This window comes from Oryzias latipes, chromosome 4, assembly GCF_053564925.1.
Source record: "Oryzias latipes strain Hd-rR chromosome 4, Olatipes_Hd-rR_3.1".
NCBI classification, from domain to species: domain Eukaryota; kingdom Metazoa; phylum Chordata; class Actinopteri; order Beloniformes; family Adrianichthyidae; genus Oryzias; species Oryzias latipes.
The window spans coordinates 6,243,840-6,264,534 of NC_136240.1; the positions used below are offsets into that span (position 1 = coordinate 6,243,840).

Below are 20,695 nucleotides of genomic sequence, written 5' to 3' on the forward strand. Positions count from 1 at the left end.
CTCTGCTACATCTAATCAAACCAAACTTTATTTATAAAGCACTTTTTCCCATTAAATCATTACACAAAGTGCTTTACATTAAAACAAAATAAATAATATAAAAACAAGCACGAAAATTAAGAGTCCCCTCCCCATACCTACACACAACCCCTTCACCCTCCCCCCCTAACTAATGGAAAGACTGAGAAATAGGAAATAATGTGTCTTTGACACTATTTCCAAACCATTTCACATAAGAAAACCAAACCTATAATGATCTACACACACGTGTGAGGTAAACCTTTTTAACTTGGCCGGTCAAATTTCCACAGACAAAGGGGTCCTGGGCTGGTTCACAGCAAGAAGGCCCTGGTTTAAATTTCGGCTGGGTTGTTTCTGTGTGGAGTTTGCATATTCTCTCCATGCATGGTGGGTTTTCTCTTAGTCCAAAAACATGCTTCACAGATTAATTGGTGTTCATGTTGGCTCTGGGTGTGAGGATTTGGCCCTGCAATGGAGTATTGACCTGTTCAGGATGTACCCCACCTTCACCCGACGGTAGCTTGGTTAGCCCCAGCAACCCCGTGACACCAAAAAGGATTCACTGGGATTCTGAAGATGGATGGACAAAAAGGTTGCATGATGTCTTCAGGGGTGTAAGCCTTGTGCTATCCTAGGCACTTTACCATTGGGAGTTGGGTCATGTAGACCCACTAGACCACACGTGTCAAACTCAAGGCCCGGGGGCCAAATGTGGCCCGCCATGTCATTTTATGTGGCCCGTGAGAGCATAAAAGTTTTAAATTTCTTGGAATAAAAGATAAAAATTGGTCTTTATTTATTCATTTCTAGGGGGAATCAGACTTGAAATATGGGACTGAGCAGCTATAAATTAGGACTTAAACACTGTCCATATAACCCAATCTGACAGAATCAAATGTAAAAGGATTTATGCTAGAGTAACAAGCAAACATATGTATTATATGCAGCTGGAATTGTCACTTTAAAAAGTTATAGTAAATAAATAATGAGTTCTTTAACATTAAGGAGTAGTTACATTTCTTTTTCATTACATTTTTCATTACATGTATAAGTTATATCTGGCCCTTTGAGGACAGCCACTATGCTGATGTGGCCCTCAGTGAAAATGAGTTTGACACCCCTGCACTAGACAGTGCTCTGAACCTTTTTTTTCAATGGATTTGTGATCTTCACTGGTGTCCATGGATTACATGAAATCTTTCCACCTTTATCCACCTTTGTTGTGGTAGGGAGAACACATCAATGCAAGGGTGGGGTCATCTAAGATGGCACAAGGGTTAAAGTTAAAAGGAAAACAGAAACATGGCAGTAACACTTTAGTACAAGAATGGATAATTTAAAACAATAAATTACCTTTTAATTCTTCTAAAATCTAGAATCTTTTTGAAGATTTTTTTTTCAGCCAATAAATTCTGCTTTATTTCACTGTAGGTGTTAATGAGTAAAACTGTATTTTAACAAGGTGTCATGTGACCTCTGGGTTTGGATAACTCAAGCTTATTTGTGCCACTAGCATGCAGACATAATTCACATTACAGCATTTCAGTGTTTTTTTTTTTTTACTCAAATGTTCTGCTGCTTCAGTAACAAACATGCCGTGTTTTAGGGATGAAAGGAAACACTGTTACATAAATCTGTGCCGTCATTGTCCATGGTGCTGAAATCAGCGGAACAACTCACCTTGATAGATTTATTGATTGAAAACAACCTGTAAATGACTAGATCCATAAGCAGAAATAATCAGTTGTATTTTATGTTTTTCTTTTCTTCATTCCTAATTTTTGGCCTTGTGTCTCTTGTACTTTGATGGTACAGGTAAGGGAGAATTACAACCAATGGGAGTCTGTGTGGACCAATTTCTTCACTTTGTGAACTGTTTCTTTCATACAGTGACACAGTAAGCTAAAGATAATATATATATATATATAAAACCCCAGCCTTTAAAATGAGGACTGGAATAAAAATAATAAAGATAACACAAGTTCTGGGATTTTACACCAGAAATGAAACAGTTTCCTGTCTGGTTTCAAAAATATGTTTTTTGTTTATAACTATAATTCATATTCACAGCAACTGTTTTTTGTTATTTTGTTGTATGGAGGTCACAATTCTACAATATGATGTTTTTTTCTTTGATTGGGAAGGGTCTGGACTTTACATGCCTGTCTCATTTCAGGGTTTGTTTTTCTGAACCCCAAAAGTGACACTATAGTTTAGCCAATCGGCATTTACTCAAACTCAAACTCAAACTTTATTTATTTATATAGCGCCTTTCATTTTGGTTAAAAACACAAAGCGCTTAACATAAAAACAGATAAAACAGTCATAAAGAATGAAAGTTGTTCAAAACAGAAAACAAAGGACAATCCCACAAAGAAGGTACCCCTCCCTCACCACCCCCCGCCCCCATCCCCACCCACCCAGTTACCCCAGTAGAACAGAAAACAGAAACAAATAACTGCAGTTGAAGAAGGTCTGGCTTGGTACTGCTGTGAGGAAACGATATCATGGGGATCCATTCATTCCAAGGCCCAGCCGGACCACAGGGGCCATTACCGCAGCGCCCGCCCAACACAGGGCAGCCCAGGGCCCCATCCATGGCTATTAGACCACAGAGTGGGACCCCAGCCCGCCCAACCAGAACGGGCACCACAGCAACGGCACGCCCTACAGGTCAAGCTGGTGGTGCCCAAGAACGATGGATCCCCCAGAGGATCTACTACTACTAGTCTGTAAAAGCAACCCACCCATGAAAACGACTGTTCTGATTTTCCAGGAATCTTCCATGTCTGTTGAGCTTCTTTACATGTGGATAGCAGTGGGTTGTGACTCTAAGCAGTGAGCCAATCATTTTCAAACCCCTTCTTTCACACTTATCTGTCAATGCTTACATGTGTCAATCCCACAACTACCTGAACACAGATCCAAGAAGAAATGACCATAAATACATTCAATAAGTAGAAATATCTTTAACTATGATATTAGATAGATTGCTTCCAAGTTCCATCCTTTTTAAACCATTTGTCTTAATTTCAACATATTTAGATTTGTTTCATTTGTTGCAAAAAAAAAGTCCAGAAAGAAAGTGTTTGAACTTGTATTTGATTATCTTAACCCTTGTGCCATCCTATGACCCCACCCTTACATTGACGTGTTCTCCCTACCATGACAAAGGTGGATAAAGGTGGAAAGATTTCATGTAATCCATGGACACCAGTGAAGATCACAAATCAGACTAGATGACCCAACTCCCAATGTTAAAGTGCCTTGGATAACACAAGGGTTAAACAACTGAATTGAGAATTGTAAACCTTTTTATTTGTACTGTCTGTATTTTTTTTAAAGATTTCCACGGTTGTCTGACAGTTACATGTGTTAAATGTTATTCTAATTTTCCCTCTTAAATCTTCTGTAACCCTTGTGCTATCCTAGGTACTTTGACATTGGGAGTTGGGTCATCTAGACCCACGAGACAGTGCGCTGAACCTTTTTTCTTCAATGATTTGTGATCTTCACTGGTGTCCATGGATTACATGAAATCTTTCCACCTTTATCCACCTTTGTCATGGTAGGGAGAACACGTCAATGTAAGGGTGGGGTCATCTAAGATGGCACAAGGGTTAATTAAAATGTCATTATTTGAATGATCGAATACCTGGAAATTTGTCAGAAATACAGAATACCTAGATCTTTTTTTGCAAAACATCAGCATGATAACAAATGTCCAGGTGCATACATTTAGATTAAAAATAGCTTATTTTTATGTTAACACCAACATCGAGAGTAAAAACAAAATGGTTTGTGTACATTGAAAGTTTTTTTTTCATTCTCCAGACTGCTGGGGATTTGAGTATGTAGGACTTTAACTGAACCACAAGATGGAGTTTGTCGCCTGGGAACACAAATAGCAAAATCTCAATCTTTCATTTGGTTCCAAGAGTTTTCAGCCAAAGGAATGAGTCAGACTTTTGTGGCACCATTTTTCCTCTTTTCTTCTACAGCAGTGCAGCTCTCCCTTTGATGGAAATGATGGGTATAATGACCTACAATGAGCTTTGCTGGTGTGTGGGTGGCAGTGGGAGGATGGAAATGCTGTGGGTTGGTACACAGGTGTGGGGGCTGATATGATATCGGTACTCAGCTGTTATTTTCTTCAGGTCTTGAATTTTAGAATTGCAACTTGCTGTGCAAGACACAGCCACCTTTTTCCCGACCAGATAAGAAAAGAGCAGTGTATTCACAGTGCTGAAACGGACATAATGTGTATGACTTCAGGTTTCCATGACAACAGTAACGTGGCAACAATCAGTCTGGACAATAATCTGTCCTTCCTTTGCTGCTGGTTCCCTTATTGCCACACAGAGTTCTCTTTAATTCCCATCTGTTCTGGTTGACCTTTGACTACTTTCTGCTTCACATCGTCATGAATACCTAACCGACTTTGATTTCATGAGAACAACAGGAATTGCTGTTAAAGTGTGACCCTGTAAAAGACGTGAGAGTTTGTGCCGTCATGATTTTGTTCTTTGCTTGTCTTTTAAGCATTTGCGTAGTTCTCTAAGGTAAGGAGAAAAAGGAAAATGTGTACACAAACACAACACGTCTCTTGAGACTCAAAAAGCCATTTATTTAGCTCTCAAAACTATGAGGGTGGCAGTTAAATGTCACTTCTACAGCTTATTTTATTTACATGTTTTCTAAATCAGTACTTACTCTGCTATGGTTGGCCTGGTAACAAAAATGCAGTCTTGTCATTCAAAGAAATATCATTACTGACTTTTTCTACTGCTCGTCTTCCTCCTCTCCACTGTGCATGACAATCTCTCACAACATAGAGTACTGACACCCTGTTATTACTCCAGCACCTTCACACCACCTCTGTCACTCACATCCACCTCTCTCTGTCCACTAAGTGTTGTGTCACTCTTTCCTCCTCACCAATGGCAAACTTTGAGTTTTCTCTGCTAACTATCAAACTGTTGCTTCCTCGATCACAACGCCCCCAGGTCATGGCAGGATCTGGACTTTTGTCTCAGGAACTTTCCCACTTCTCGCTCCCGCGGGTACCGCGGCATCAGGTTGGACAGGAAACGTTTGGCCCGCGAAGTGATGCTCTCTCGTTGACCGCCGCTCATGTCTTCTGCACTGGCACCCGGGGGCCACGGGGACTGGCCTCTTGCTAGTCGCACGGCACACTCCAGGAGCTCTAGTGTGCGGTGGTCCAGGGAGGCGGAGATCTCCACATAGAGACCATTGAAAAGAGCAGCACTGGACATGGCCTCTGATGGAGAACAAAGGAAGGAAGGAATGAAAAAGCAAGAGAAAGAAAGTTCTTTTGTCAACATCTTGACAAGCCAAAATACATTCAAAGTGTAACAATGTAAACAATTCTTTGTTGGATGATTAAACTCACACATTTAAAAAACACAACAATCTGGAAATAAATGACAGACTGTGTCAGTGGGAATTTTTGAAGTGAAGATGAAAAATTAAGTAAAATACATTTGTCTTATTGAAACTAAAAGATCACTAAACCTTATGGAACCCACAGAGACTTAACAAATACCATTTTATTGAACAGATTTCATTTAACCCTTGTGCTATCTTAAATGACCCCCCCCCCCTTACATTGACGTGTTCTCCCTTCCATGACAAAGGTGGATAAAGGTGGAAAGATTTCATGTAATCCATGGACACCAGTGAAGATCACAAATCACTGAAGAAAAAAGGTTCAGAGCACTGTCTAGTGGGTCTAGATGACCCAACTCCCAATGTTAAAGTGCCTAGGATAGCACAAGGGTTACAGACCCACTCCAAAATAATGTTTTTCCCCTTTTTCTGACGATTGAGGACAATGAGTATATAAAAAAAATTCAGATTAAAATTGCATTTCTGAGTATTTCTTTATTCAAATCGATGTGAATTGGGAGCAGACGGACAGATGGAAAAAGTTTGTAGTTGTGACATATAACCAACAATAGCAAGCCCCAAGCTCCCTGCTCTGCTGTGTTCTGATGAGTTCTTTGGCAGACAAATAGATCCATGACCGTCTTTGATTTCCCCGTCTGAGCTGGCATGAACTGTACGCAGGAAGAGAAGACCGTTTGGAGAAGAGGAAGTGAGATGAATGCTGAAATCACAGGTGTCCTTTTTAACCCTTGTGCTATCTTAGATGACCCCACCCTTACATTGACGTGTTCTCCCTACCATGACAAAGGTGGATAAAGTTGGAAAGATTTCATGTAATCCATGGACACCAGTGAAGATCACAAATCATCGAAGAAAAAAGGTTCAGAGCACTGTCTAGTGGGTCTAGATGACCCAAATCCCAAAGTTAAAGTGCCTAGGATAGCACAAGGGTTACAAGAAAAACAACAACTTGATTTTAGAATCAGCGCCATGATAGTACACCTGTTTTATTGAAGCCTAACTTTAGTTATTCCTGTCACAAAGACATTGAAGACACTTGCACATATTGTGTTTTGATTAAATTTGTAAACCGTCTCAATCCGCTGCAGGGCTTGTCAGGAACAGATAAAGCAATTGTAGAAAAGATAAACATCAGTGATTGTGGCTCTTCCAACAAGCTCCAGCTGAATATGAGAAATTAAGGAAATGAAGACATCCCTCAAAACATTTTAGTGAGTGCCTGAAGCAAGATAAGCCATTGCAAGAAAGATGAGCCTTCTGCATGTAGAAAGAGCACTTTAAAATGCTTGCAATTGTAAAATGTGCAGAAATGCGTGCAGTTCCCTTTCAGTGATGTAGTATAATGCAGCAGTATTTATTGCAGACACAGCTGTTGACATAAAAAATGGGAAGAAAAGAAAAAAGATGAAGTCTGTCATTTGAATAAAAGCAGAATGTTTTAATGCCATCAGATTCTTTTGATCAAAGACAGAGAAACTCAGGTGTTGGTTCTTCGGGTGTCAGGAACCCTTTTTAAACCAAGCCTGGGGTTGTGATGGGTATAGCGGCACATTCTCTGTGTGGGAGGAAACCATGTGGAGAATAAAAGAACATTGTCCAGAAATTGTTTTAAGTTGTCCTGCTATTATTAGCAAAGATGTACAGACATGTTGACCAAAGATGAACCAAAGCAGTTTAGCCTCAGACAAAGTAGATCTTCTTTTTTGTTTTTGTATACAGAGGAAACACTTGGCAGTCAAATGTTCTGTAATCAGCAGATCAATATTTCTATTAATTTCCCTAACTGTGGAACCAAAAGTAGAGCAGTCACTTGTAACCCTTGTGCTACCCTAGGCACTTTACCATTGGGAGTTGGGTCATCTAGACCCACTAGACAGTGCTCTGAACCTTTTTTCTTCAATGATTTGTGATCTTCACTGGTGTCCATGGATTACATGAAATCTTTCCACCTTTATCCACCTTTGTCATGGTAGGAGAACACGTCAATGTAAGGGTGGGGTCATCTAAGATAGCCCAAGGGTTAAATAACTTTAAAGACCAAGTGTCATTTGTACAGTTAACCAGACCCTCCAGATGTTTGCCCAGTTGTGGTTGGAGGTTGCTGCCCAAATCTTCTACTCATCTTGTATTAGTATCACTTGACAATGTCAGCTACTTTCAGCATACATTCTTGTTACAAACTCCCCGTCACTTGAGGGTTTGCTACACCGGGCCGTTTCCAAAGCCACAACGTAGCTACAAGCTTCTGTCACAGCTTCACTGGTTTTCCCATTTTTGTAAACATTATCTGCTGTGCAGCTTAGCCTTGTTGGTGTTAATGGAGCTTATTGTTGCGCTCCTTGCCGCTAAATTTGTCATAGTTTTTATGATTTGTAACATAGTGACGATTTATATTGAATTCTTTGAGCATTGCATTTACCTGCTTGCAAATAAGGCACGGGACTTTATCCAGCCCTTGAGGTACCACAAAGTAAGCATTTGTCCACTTTTCTCCTCGCCAACACAAAGTTTTTCCTCAAAGGAACCTGCTCTGTCTCTCTTTTATTGAGGGCCACAAAAAATCTTCCCGAGGGCCGCCAGTGGCTCCCCGGGCCACACCTTGAGAACCCCTGCTTTAAGTCAAAATCCGATGCTTGATGATTCTTGTTGCTGATTGCTGTAATGTGGAATGTCTTATCTGATCTGTTCACATTAGTGCACTCTGGAGAACAGCACAGTGTGGATGTAGAACTGCATGAATGAATGTGAGTCGGCAGTGGCTGCAGTCACAGCACCCTTCATTCTCCCACGCAGAGATGAGGCAGGACATTTACAGTTACGCTAATGTTTACTGTCAACACTGGCTGGAAAGACCAACTCCAGCAGTAAAGGAAGACAAACAACAAATTAGGCTAGAAAGGAAAGGGGCGGAGCGCCGCTTACCTTGACAGGTGACCTCACGTGTGCGGACAAGGTCACTTTTATTGCCAACGAGGATTATGGGAGTGTGGGGTTGGGTCTCTCTCAGGAGGAGACGGAGTTGAGCGGTTCGGTGGAAACTGCGCCTGTCAGTCACCGAAAACACCAGGACACATACCTCACACTGCAGGGCTGACAGGTCCTGACAAATGAGCAGACGCAGAAAGTCAGAGCAGGAGGAATTATGGCAGGAAGAAGCCTCCTGCACAGCAGCAAAATATGCAAACACATGCAGTTCTCTCTTCTTTTTTTTAGCAGAAATCCTTCAAGGTTGGAGCCTAATAATGTGAGAATCCTCTGGAAAAAGACATCCTGTCACTTTAATCCCCAATTACCCACTGAGAAACCTCAGAATACTATCAGAGAACCTGCTAAGGAAGAGTCAAGAATGTGGATATTCTGGTAAATAAAACAACACTATTTTGGATTTTGTTCCTTGTGACAAACCCTCCCCACACAGCAGACTAAGACTAAAAATAACCGAAACGTAAAAATCCTTCACAGTTCTGTGTCTCTTCGGCATGTGCTGCCATGGTTCATTGACTTGTAATTTCATTCTGATTATATTCATTATTGATCACACCAGGAGCAAGCTTCTCACCGTAATGACCAACAGTGCTGGAATTACACAACAGAACTCATTGCAGAGCCAAGGAAGCGTCAAAAACAGCACGGACAAAGAGTCTCATTCAGGAAAAAACACAAACATGAGACATGAGGCGCCGCATACCCACTTCAGTCAGAAACAGTAATGCCCGCCCACTCGGTGGGCGGCTTCAGTCACCTCTCGGTTTCTCTTCGGGGAATACTGGGAAAACTAGAAAACAGCCTGAGAGGGAGCTTTCCATGCAGATGTGGCCGATTTGTATACGGGCTTCAGAAAAACAAGATGAGCAGTTTGTGTCCCAAAGGACCCATTATGCTGTAACTGTTATTACAGACACTCTCCAGACCTGACCCAGGATTCTGCTACAGCAGAAACTATACGTCTTTCTCAAAAACTGGGCCACGTTTTGGTCAAAGATATTCATTTCACTTGACAAACGACTTCACTTGTAACGATGACTCCTGCTTTAAAAATGTACTCAGAATGCAGAAAATAAATACTAAATTAATACTTATAAAAAAATACTACAGTAAAAGCTTTTTTGAGCAAATTTCTTAACGCAAACCTGAGCTGACAGACAGAAGAGAAACCTCCTATTCACCAGAAAACCACTCTGTCCTTCGCATTTGAGGGTTGAACCAGCAAACACCAATTCAGTTGAAGTACAACTGCCAAACATGGATCTTTGTTTGACGTATCAACAAGTGGACAGCAATGACAAACATTCATCTCACCGAATGTAGTTTTCAGATACTTTTATGAATAATATTTCAGGTTTAAATAAAGTATTTTTTGCCGGTTCTGTTTCAAATCTGACCTTATTCCACAATGCAGAACAAAACAATCTTCTTCTTTTCAATGTTTGAGTGAATTTGATGAAGTGATAAAGCTATGCTTTGAGTAAATGCTGTTAACGTCTCTAAAAATCTAGAATTTGAACACAGGGATCTTAAAACCTTAACTTCAAAGCCTTATTTCTGCCGCCTGCATGACTCATTCCATTCAGCCCAGTCTGGAGACAGAAACTGGGTTATGCTGTTAATCAAATCTAGTGACAAGAAACAGAGGAAGGAGGAAGAAACAAACCCAAAAGCTAACAAACCTAAGAAACCATTAAACTACAATGCAGATAAGGTTGAACATCAAACAAACTCCACATAAAATACTGTTCAGGTCTGAGGTTTTTCATGATCCTGGCAATGTGGAGATCATTTTAATTTTAGCTGTCATGAATTTTTTTTCATCTCTTCAGTCATCTTTTAAGTCCAGCACCGTCTTCTCCAAGTCACCATGTTGGAGTTTCCGCTGACTCAGCTGTTTGTATTTCCGGTAATCACCCTTCCGTATATTCAAGAGCACAGTTTTTCCCCCACATCCAAGTCCTTGCTTTTCTTCATCCCTTTTAGCATCTTTTGCTTCACGTTTCCCATTTCTCCTGTTAAGTTCATATTTTACTTTTTTGCTTTTTGAAATTGTCTAATTAAATCAGCGGCTGGATGACTTAGCTGGCTGCATCTAGGATTGGCGCATGGGTAACCAGGGTTCAGTCTCCAGGGAGCGCCATGAGCTTCATCCAGTGTGGGTCATTGGGCAAAAGACCTTTCATGCTACTGCCTAACTATGAGCCATGTGCTGCCCCGGCTCTGGGTTTCCCTGGGCCTGGATAAAACCGGGTTGTGTCAGGAAGTAAACATTTCTGCCAAAACCAAGTGTGCGGATCGGTGAAAGCTGGTCTGTTGTGGCGACGTGCTGAAAGGTTTGTAATTAAACAGATTTTTTGATGCTAGCCTCTTTACTCGGATCCTTCTTCAAACTCCATTCCCGATGAGTTTTTCCTGCACCTGGAAGAAGAACTTAATGTAATTCACTTTAGTCCTGATTTTATGAATTCATATCAAATTTCTCCTTCCTTGGCTTCATATCAAATTTAGTTCACTTTTCATATATTCATTGTACATTTTGTTTTAACATTTGTTAATTATATTTTGAAGAATTTTGGAACCTCTAAGTTGATTTATTTATTTTTTAATTACTACATGTTATGGCTTTCCTTTAGTGACAAGGAGAGTATATTTATTTACACATCATCTTGATTATATAGAATAATGAATGTTATTCCTGTGTTTTCTCTACACTCTGAGCTACAAATCCAGGAGTTGTCACGATTCATGTGGCCATTCTGTGAATGAATGAACGCTGTCCTTGACAGCTCGCTAAACTCTTTAAATAAAACCAAACCAGGTCAAGTGGGACAAATCCATACTGAAAAGGAACACTTTGAGCTTGATTTTGTTCATGCAATAGCTCAGTCAATAAGAAGAAAAGCATCTACCAGAGCTGACGAGTCAAGGCCGCAGAGCAAACTGTGTGCAGCGGCAGAGGAGGAGCTGTGAAGGAAAGCGCGGGGAGGTGTTGTTCAGCTCACCTGTCTCCAGTTGTCATAGATAATGATGGTGCTCTCCTCATCATCCACTGTGACTGTGCGCACATAACCCTCCCCTGGGACAAGGACAGGAACGGTTAGGTCTCTGATGAGAGCTTTTGCTTATTTACTACCTGCTGCTGGCACAGTAATGACAAAGCAAAGGCTGCCTTCCTGCTGCATTGACCCTGTCAAAACACAAAACTGTGTACCCTCAGAATCAACAGAAGCAGTTCGGTCCAGGTCACCGGCGAGGGCGATGGCCAGAGAAGACTTCCCCACGCCATTCTGCCCCAGCAAGGCAATCCTTAGCGGCCCATCAGGCCGGCCCTCCAGAGCCACAGTTGGAATGTCATCCAAGGCAGAGTTGAAGCTGTTTGGAGAAGCTGAGGGTCCAGCTGCACCTGAGGTCCATTCTACATCCTCGTGGACGGCTTCTTCTCGCCGGAGCTGGTGCTTCAGCGGCAGAGGAGTGCTTCCTCTGCGGACGGTCGGGGTGCTGGACAGAGTCATACTGTCACACTGGTAGGAGAGACGCAATTGAACAAATGATCAATCTGAAACCTTTTTTGAATTTGAAGACTTGTTGGCCACCTTCCATTTTTGCTTTGCTTACATATGACATATAAAACATCTCCTGTCACAAACTTTAACATGATAACATGAATCCCTAAAAATATTATTGAGAGATAACTATATAATAAAACATTTGATCCAGTTAGAATTTCTTCTCTATATGAGTCCAAGAATTTTATAGACAGTGAATTTGGTTTGCGCAATAATGGAAATAATGGAAACTTGGAAAATTGTGGGGAAAAAAACTTTATTGGGTTAAGGAATTGTTTTAAAGCATATTAATGGGTCTCTGTTTCTTCTTGTGTGTTTTTTATTTTTTTTATTTTTATTTTTTAGCTTTTTTGGGAATTTTTACTCAACCTAGGCTTAAAGAACTTAACTTTTTACCTAACCCAACTTGTTTATATTGCTTAAGTTGGGTAAAAATTTCCAAAAAGCTGGGAAAAAAAACATACAAGAAGAAGAAAAAACATGGAACCTTTAACATGCTTAGTGCCTAATAAATGGCCAAACAATGTATAAATTAGCGTTTTGGACTCATATTTCAGTAGATGAGCCAGCATTGCCATTCTAAGGGGGATTCGAGAGTCCACGCTTGCAAACTTCACATCTAGTAATTTTTTATGCAGGACACCCACATCGTGCAGCACTGCCCACCCACAACATCCACTCTCACTCGACTCGCAAGAAAACGTGACAAATCGTAGCCTCTCATCACGCTTCACGTCCCTTACCTTGTGTGCAGTCTCCTCGGCGCTGAGTCTGTGTTCGGGCACATCTGTCGGCATCTGCAAACTGAAATCAATCAATCTGTGAGGAATCCACACAAAGAGGCACAAAGAGAACAGAGCCACCCCTCTGAACCCCCACCCTACTCACTTGATGAGCCAGGGTATGCAGTTCTGAGCTCTCACCTGTCAGGTGTCTGGATGCAACTGCAAAGGAAGCTCCTTCTCTCCTTATGTCTCTTTGGCTTTCTCCCCGGTGCTCTCTCTCTCTCTCCTCCTCCTCCTCCTCTTCCTCAGTTAACGTATCTCCCTCTCTCCTGCTACTCATGTTAGGGTCCAGTTCTGCGCACGAGTCTGTCAGTCATTACACTGACTGACAGTAATATGAGATAAAATGCCCCCCCCATCATCTGTGAAAGCGTGACATCGCTGCGATCAAAGCAGAGCGGATAAATGCAGGCAGCCTGCAGTTTTCTGCAAAGATGCTCCGTGCCACAAAAGATGGGAGGCGGTACAGAACGCCACCGCTAGGGGGCGGTGTAACACAAGAGTCCTCAAAGAGAGTTGAGGGCTTTTTTGTCCTAGTACTCTATTTGAGCTCATGCTTGATTTATTTCTGTTAAAAAAGTGGAGACCGAATAAAAACATTTCTACCAGAACCACATCTACCATCTGTTGCATTTGTTAGGAATGGGTTCACGGCCCCTGTCCGTCTCCTTACCCAATATTTGGATGTGTTTTCTGTCAAAATGTGAGCAGGACCATGAGCAGTGGTGCGCCCCTCCCACACAATGCCACAATAGACTCCGGCAGTGAGCTATTATAGCCCTAATCCAGGTCCTATTGTACAGGCCAAAGAGAGGGAGGCAGAGCTGGAGATGAGGTCATCCCAAACAGCACACAACCAGGGTCACAGCCTCACTATATGGAGGCTGAGGGATAAAGACAGGCATGGAGCCGGGCACAGAGAAAAGGCCCGCATGGCGCTGAACGTGGGAGATGCTCCGATAGGGGAACGGAGGAGGTCAAAAGCCACGCAGGACGCACAAAACGCAGCCGACACACTGTAAAGGATGTTAAAGAACTTTGTTTATTTCATAGGCATATAAAACCACACTACAACAAGAGCAGAAAACCAGGATAATGGCCATTTTTTGTTCTGTTAATTCTAATTACAACTGAATAAAAGAATAAACTGTAGGAAAGTAAAAATACATGCTAATGGAATAAAACCAGTTAAATAATTAGAATCCGTACATAAATAAACGGTAAATACATCATAAATAAGTGAATAAATAAAAGAACAACTTATTGGAACCTACACCCAAACAAAATAAATAGCTCTAATGCACAAAACCTGGCAAACGTTCCATGGGACATTTAAGAAAGAGTCTCCATGAAAATCTTTTTTTTTTTTTGCATTTCTGTTTATCCCTGCACCTTAAATGAGTCATCAGTATTCCATAGTCACCAGCTCTCTAGTGCCACGTTGAATATAGTGATTGTTCACAAACGTCTGAGCTGTTTGACTCCCCCATAAATATGGTATTTAGGCCGGAGAACTAGACAAAACCACACAAATCATGCCACACCTTTATGTTTTCTTCTGTCTTTATCATTTGTTGTCATCAAGCTCACCATCGGCCCCCGTCTGAGTCAAGAGTCCCACAAAAACATGTTTTTTCAGAGCAAAATGACAAACCTACACCCTGTCACTGTAATGGCTAATAAAGTCTTCAACTAACAAAAAGAACTTTTCTTTGCTGAAACCCAAGAGCTATATTTCCACTATTCGTTTAGCACAATCACTGGAAAATTCCCATGAAAGGTATTCTTTTACATTCTTTCATCTATGATTATTCATCTTACAAAGAATAAGAAGTCTTGGTGAGCTTAAACACTTTGGTAGGCAACTGTGAAATATTAGCTGGCGGATATTCAACTGCATACTGTGGACACTTCCATCCAGGCCCATACCACTCCATGTGTATCACCACTGCACTACTCAGACCTCTGCAGCTTTAGCAGCACATAAAAATGAAAATAATTAACTACAGCGAGCTTCAACCACTCATTTGGAGAGCAGATAAAGTGTACTTTTGCATAGATATCATACTCATCTGTGTTTTTTTTCTCTCTTTTTGCATAATGAAGCGATTCCGGTGCATTCTCAAAGTTACATTTGTCAAATGCTGCACTGAGGAGCTCTGCGCTGGAGAGCTGTGCATTCACAGTGAAGGAAATCTAAGTCCATAAAGCGGCCGAGGCCCGAGTGACACCCCTTCAAACAAAAGTCAGTCACTCACAGGGAGATTTTTGCTGTTGTGCAGCCCCACACACTATCTGCCAAAGCCTGCCTTTTCTCTCTCACGCTCACACGGCCCACACAAATACTATACTCCTCTGAAAGTCTGATTACTCGACAGCTGATGCTCCATTTAGGCTGGTCGTCCTCCTGAGCTGAACTCAGAGGAAGTAGTCAGGTGGTGGGGAGGCTGGGTTGCCTGTGCGTGTTGGAGGAGCATCTCCACCGGCTCCAGGGTTGGTGCTGAGGAGCTTCTCGTACCGAGCCTTGTAGGCGTCTCTCTCCCTCAGCACTCGGGTCAGCTCACACTGTAGTTGCTCAAGCTGAAATAAAGACCCAAGGAACAAAAACACACACTTGAATCCTCAATTTTCTATAGGAGTTATTTGGCACACTCCAAAATACAAAAGAAAACTATTAGGGGTCTAGAAGAAAAACGGGCCCAAGATCCTGGTCATCAATTACTTTTTAAATTTTAATTCTTGAGTTGCAACTCTGTCTGAACTGGATTGACCTCTACTTGTCAACATTTCCCTCTTCTGAAAAAAAAAAATGGATCTTGTTTTTTTGCAGGTGTTCAGATAATCAGGAGAAGATATGAAAAACCCACGATGGGGGGGGGGGGGGGGGGGGGGGGGGGCAGACTTTGGGCAAAGAGGGTCAGTTTTACAAAAGGTGAAAATGTGAGGGCCAACCATTCGGCCTGCATTCTCCGAACCCTTATAATAGCATTATAATAGAGATATTTAATGAAAAGAAATCTTTCCAATGGGATATTTTTCATTTAAATACATTTTAACCAAAATTATTGTGAATTTCTGATTTGAAGTCCAGAACTAAAATGAAGAAAATGTTTGTCTGGGTTGACATGAAATGTTATACATTATTCATTATAAATCTTCATTATTAAAATCTTACTCAGACTTACAAACCAAAGTGTTTTTGATCAAAGAAAATAATAAATGATGTTCTTCTGGTTTGTCCCTGTAGGCTGTAAAGGTCAAAGCAACAGGTTGTTGCCAAACCTTTACAACAGCCTACAACTAAATTTAGCCAATCACAATGAAAAATCCTACACAGGCTAAAGAAAGGGCTTTGGGCCATTAGGTTAATTTTTTATGACAAGAGCCTGTGGCCGACAGAAATGTCAGCCGGGCCACATTCGGGCCAGGGGTCGGACTTTGGACATGCCAGACTGATGTACAGAAATCCGGTGCTAAGATCTGGCACTTTGATTTGTCTTTTGTATGCGGAGTTGTGAGCAATTTATTTCAGATCATGACTTTACACGAAACAGTGTGTGAGATCAGGGGTTGTTCACCTGTTGTGTGAGCACGTGCTTCTCCGATTCCAGAGCGTGGCGGTGCTGCAGGCGCTTGTAGCGGCACGACTGCGCGTACCCGCGGTTCTTGAGCGTGCGCCGTTTCTGCTTCAGGCGCACCACTTCATCCTTGCTGACGCCGCGCAGGTGTCGGTTCAGCTCCCGCACTGACAGGCTCACCAGCTGCTCGTCAGAGAAACGCTCATTCACTCCACTTTGCTGAGCAGATGGAGGGAACACAAGGAGGAGATGCCTTTCTCACCGTTAATTGGCACAGACACGCGCGGAAGTGACATGAAGTGTGCGCATTTGGTGGAGGAGTGGGAGTTTGATTCTGTCCAGGTGCGCTCCTTTATAAAACGGGGAAGTGACAAGTGTATGGATGATGAGTCAAGTTGAGTGCGCAGGCGCGTGCTGTGTGCAGGTCTGTCAATCAGGGGGCACATTTCAGCGCCACATGTCCATAATCTGTCATGTAATCTGACTAAGTGTGGGTGACAGTTATCAGGATTACGCACAGCAATAATAGCAGATATTATGGTAAGCTCACACTGTGCTCTACATAAAGATTCATCCAGTTAATCAGCCGGAACACAAAGTTTGTTTACTGATTAAACTGCATCGATCTACGAGGACAAGAATGAGTTGTTGGATTTAGTGCAGAAAGAAAAGAAAGATTCCTTAAAGCTCAAGACTAACATCAATAGGAAGTCTTTTAGAATAGATTACATAGACATTTGCAGGAAAGTATGCCTAAAACTATTATTTTTCAATCTGACGTGTAACCCCTTGACACCTATTGATGCAATTACGCATCAAACCACTTTGGCTCCAAAATGACCTTAACTTAGCATCTACTTGAAAGCAAAAGCACAAGTTAATTTGTTTTTCATAGCTGAAACAAAATTCAGGTGATCAATGATAAGAAAACAAAGGGATCTTTTTTTGTTGTTGCTAATAACAGATTAGACCACATGGTTTTTTGAACTGCGTCCCACATTAAAACAAACAATACATTGATTTAGAGATGATTCTATTGCCCACTAAAAGTTTTAAAACTCTACAAGTCACAAAAATAACCCTTTAAGTGGTCCGTTACATGAATAAGGGAAGTTAGTGTGGTTGTGTGATGTAATTTTATTCTGGCATGAACTGATCCTCTTTGTTGTTGAGCATCTTCCTCATCAGGAAGCTTTCACCAGACTTCTGAATTTGTGTGTACCTGGCTGACTTGGTGGTGATGATGGTGATGGCTACCATGCATGGGGTGGTGTGGATGATGCTGATGATGGTGCTGGTGGTGATGAAGGCGGCCCTGGGGGCTGAGGGGCTGTGGGAAGGGAGCTGACATGGGAGTGCCGTTGGACAGTGACGGGGGGGCTGATGACAGAAAAACAAGCGGGCGATGGCACATGTCTGCTGCCTTGGCGCAGGAGATGTCTCCTCCGCTGTCGCTGCTGGAGTCTCCCAGGTTGGAGCTCGAACTTTGGGAAAGACCTGGAAACTGTGGAAGAGATCAGGAAGAAGATGGAGACGGCTAATCTTGGACATGTGGTAAAAATAAAGAGGTCACAGGCATAGTTGTTACCTGTGAGCTGACCGCTGCAGCAGCAGAGTTGAGCAAAGCCTCCACAGCATCCTCACAACCCAGGAAATTGTTGACCGGCCCCCTCTCTCTGTCCCCTCTGTCTTGCACCCCTCCCAAGGCTCCGAGCAAAGAGGCGGGGCCTGCCATCTCACCTCCAAACTGCTGTTGCAGAGCAGCCAACCAGATCAGGTCCTCCAAGGAGGCAGGGGTGGGACCCTGAGGGCCTCCATGAGCTGGACTTCCCTCCACAGTCCCCTGGGAGCCAGAGCCGATGCCAGACGTGAAGCTGTTGGAAATGGAAAGGGGGAAGGAGATGGAGGAGGATGATGAGGAGAGGGAGGAAGAACCTGAAGGTGGTGGGTGGGCATCGCTGAGCGTCGGTGAAGGTGGCAGCGAGTTGTAAGGACTGGAGTTCAAGCTGGAGTCCTGCGGGGGGTGGCTGGTGTACGGAGAGCTGGAGGGGTCTTGACTGATGCCAGCTTTGGGATAAGCGCATGACGGGGGGAGTGGAGGAGTGTCAGATTTCACCTCAAATTTTAGAAGATCAAAGTCGTTCAGGTACTCCATGGCAAGGGGGCTGGGGGGCAGAGAAGGCATGGGGAGGGGTGGAGAGGACATGGTGTCTGGTGCTGTTGGAGGGAGCTTCACCAAGGTTTCTCCTTGTGTCAGGATTGTTGGAAAGCCCAATCCTCCGCCTCAGAGCGGTTCATAGACGGCAGCAACAGCAGGGATGCCAGGAAGCCGAACGGTTTATGAGTTTTCCTCAAACTCTTCACGTTCCTCACACCGTTTGTTTTGCTTTGAAGAAAGGAAATAAAAAGATGGTTATTTAAAATAGGAACGTCTCATGTGACATCTTAGGAAGGATGTCTCCCATTGAGGCATCTCAATGGGAGATGTGTGTCTTACTTCTGGGACACAAAGTAAATCTTCTTCTTCCTAGAACTTAACAGTCTTCCCACAATGCATTGTGACTGCCAGGAGGTTTGGCCAGTTCTTAATCAGAGATTTGATTGACCACTGGTTCCTGCAGAGCAATACTTTTGATCAGGAGTAGCACCACTTTCTCAAGAATCGGCCAAAACCTCTTCATGAGCATCTGGTGAAGCTGTTACAAACACAATAAAATGTTTTACGGGTAAAGTGGTAGCCCTGCATGCTGTCGAGTTACCCTAAACCCATTCAGATGAACAGACCACCCAAATGGGCCCAACAAAGCCAATTCCAGGAAATTTCAAAGCATTTTAGAGCTTAATTGACTATTAGTAAGCCGCCACTTCAAATATTTATTACCAAAAACGTAATCAGTCAAATCCAGTTTCATTAGTTTGCGTATATGTCCGTTATCCAACTTAAAAACTGCATTTGCAACGATTTTACCTCCATTTCTTTGAACAAAATGTTTGATTTTGTTGCAAATAAATGAGATTTAAAGTGTGATCACTTTATGTGACTGCAGTAATCTTTAGCACGCCATCCCCAGCCCTTAACATTCACAAGAGCAGGACTTGAGCACGCTTGAACGTGCTCTGAAAAACCTTTAAAACGTTTGTCGCTTTGGCATTTTTTCTTATATTCATACTCATGGTGCAACACGTTGGCCCCTGTTCGTGTTTTCATCAGAAATATTTCAGAGGATTGTCATCCAGGAAAAGACTGTCAGTCATTCAATGAAGATTCTCACTGAATCACATCCAAATGAAGAAGAAATATTGAGAAGGCTTAATCATTTTTGACAGAAAGATTTTCAAGTCTCAAGAGAGCAAATCCAATTACCAAGAGGTTCTGAGTTTAATCCAGAGCCACAGACTTTCTAAAAATGAAGTCAAATACTTTTATGGAGAAGAAATAAAATCAAAGTCAGTTTTTCTGTTCTCAACATAATAATTGTGTTGTTTTTATGTCCAAATGTCGGAACAGGGTTGCACAAAGCAAACAAGCATCTCCTCACAATTTGAATGAAAAGTTTGACATTTCCCATCATTCTACTCTGGTAACCGCATCAAAGAAAGCTAAGCTTTCCCTGTCAACTCTAATTATAGAGCTTCAGATTTAATTGCAACTATTATCAAAATGAACATCTAATTAAAAATCCACCTTTGACTGGTGCCTCTGCTCCATAGCTCATTAGTTTTGCCCCCCATGGCTCAAAATGGGTCGTAAAAGAAAGCAAACAGTGACAGAGCTCCATGGAGGCCTCAGCCTGGCTCTGGACCACGTTCAGCCGAAACAGCCGCCCGCCACAGGGGAAAAGCAGGAGGAAAGCAGGCGGAGAGGAAGGTCTGAAATGAGTTGGACGAAATGGCCTTACCGTTGGTCACAGGGGTGAAGGATGGCTGCCAGCTCTTCTCAACATCCGCAGCAGACACACACACTCACACTAAAAATAATCGACTGACTGGTTGACTGACACGTTTGGAAAGAGACACAGAGTTGTGTGTTTGTGTGTGTGTGTGTCCATGTCAGTGTGTACAGCTCTCTGTCACTGAGTGCCACTGCCCCCTTTCTGTCTCTCCCCTCTGCTGCAAATCCCTGTTTGCAACAATCCCCTCCTCCTCCTCCCTCTGCCTCCCCCTCATCCGTGGTTCATGTATGCTCTCTCTGGCAATGTCTCGCTCCCTCTGCCCCCCCCCCCCCCCCACTCTTTTTCTCTTTTTTATTCCAGGTGTTCTTTCTTTGATTTGTTTCACACCTAAGAGCCCCCACCTCCTCCTTTATTTATAATTGATTCATTGTAAC

The 20,695-nt window shown here is 42.5% G+C and overlaps 2 protein-coding genes across 5 annotated transcripts; both read right to left on the reverse strand.

Annotated features, from left to right (window-relative positions):
* Positions 1-4,627: 4,627 nt before the first annotated feature.
* On the reverse strand, positions 4,628-13,278 carry LOC101155178 (GTP-binding protein REM 2). 4 transcript variants are annotated; one of them, XM_011473766.3, is made up of 6 exons: positions 12,929-13,278; positions 12,749-12,809; positions 11,651-11,960; positions 11,442-11,515; positions 8,374-8,551; positions 4,628-5,302 (listed from the first exon to the last, which is right to left on the reverse strand). In XM_011473766.3, exons 2-6 carry the CDS (start codon positions 12,800-12,802, stop codon positions 5,013-5,015), a joined length of 906 nt encoding a protein of 301 aa, XP_011472068.1. In that variant the 5' UTR covers positions 12,803-12,809; positions 12,929-13,278; the 3' UTR covers positions 4,628-5,012. The 4 variants fall into 4 exon arrangements, with proteins under 4 accessions (XP_011472068.1, XP_078801784.1, XP_078801783.1 ...); XM_078945658.1 differs by having other exon boundaries at positions 12,749-12,802; positions 12,929-13,236; XM_078945657.1 differs by having other exon boundaries at positions 12,749-12,802; positions 12,894-13,201.
* Positions 13,279-13,813: 535 nt separating this feature from the next.
* nrl (neural retina leucine zipper) lies at positions 13,814-20,438 on the reverse strand. Its single transcript, XM_023954018.2, has 5 exons — positions 20,268-20,438; positions 17,957-18,754; positions 17,591-17,872; positions 16,369-16,587; positions 13,814-15,370 (listed from the first exon to the last, which is right to left on the reverse strand). The coding sequence occupies exons 2-5, from the start codon at positions 18,572-18,574 to the stop codon at positions 15,209-15,211; spliced, it is 1,281 nt and encodes a 426-aa protein (XP_023809786.1). The 5' UTR covers positions 18,575-18,754; positions 20,268-20,438; the 3' UTR covers positions 13,814-15,208.
* Positions 20,439-20,695: the final 257 nt, after the last annotated feature.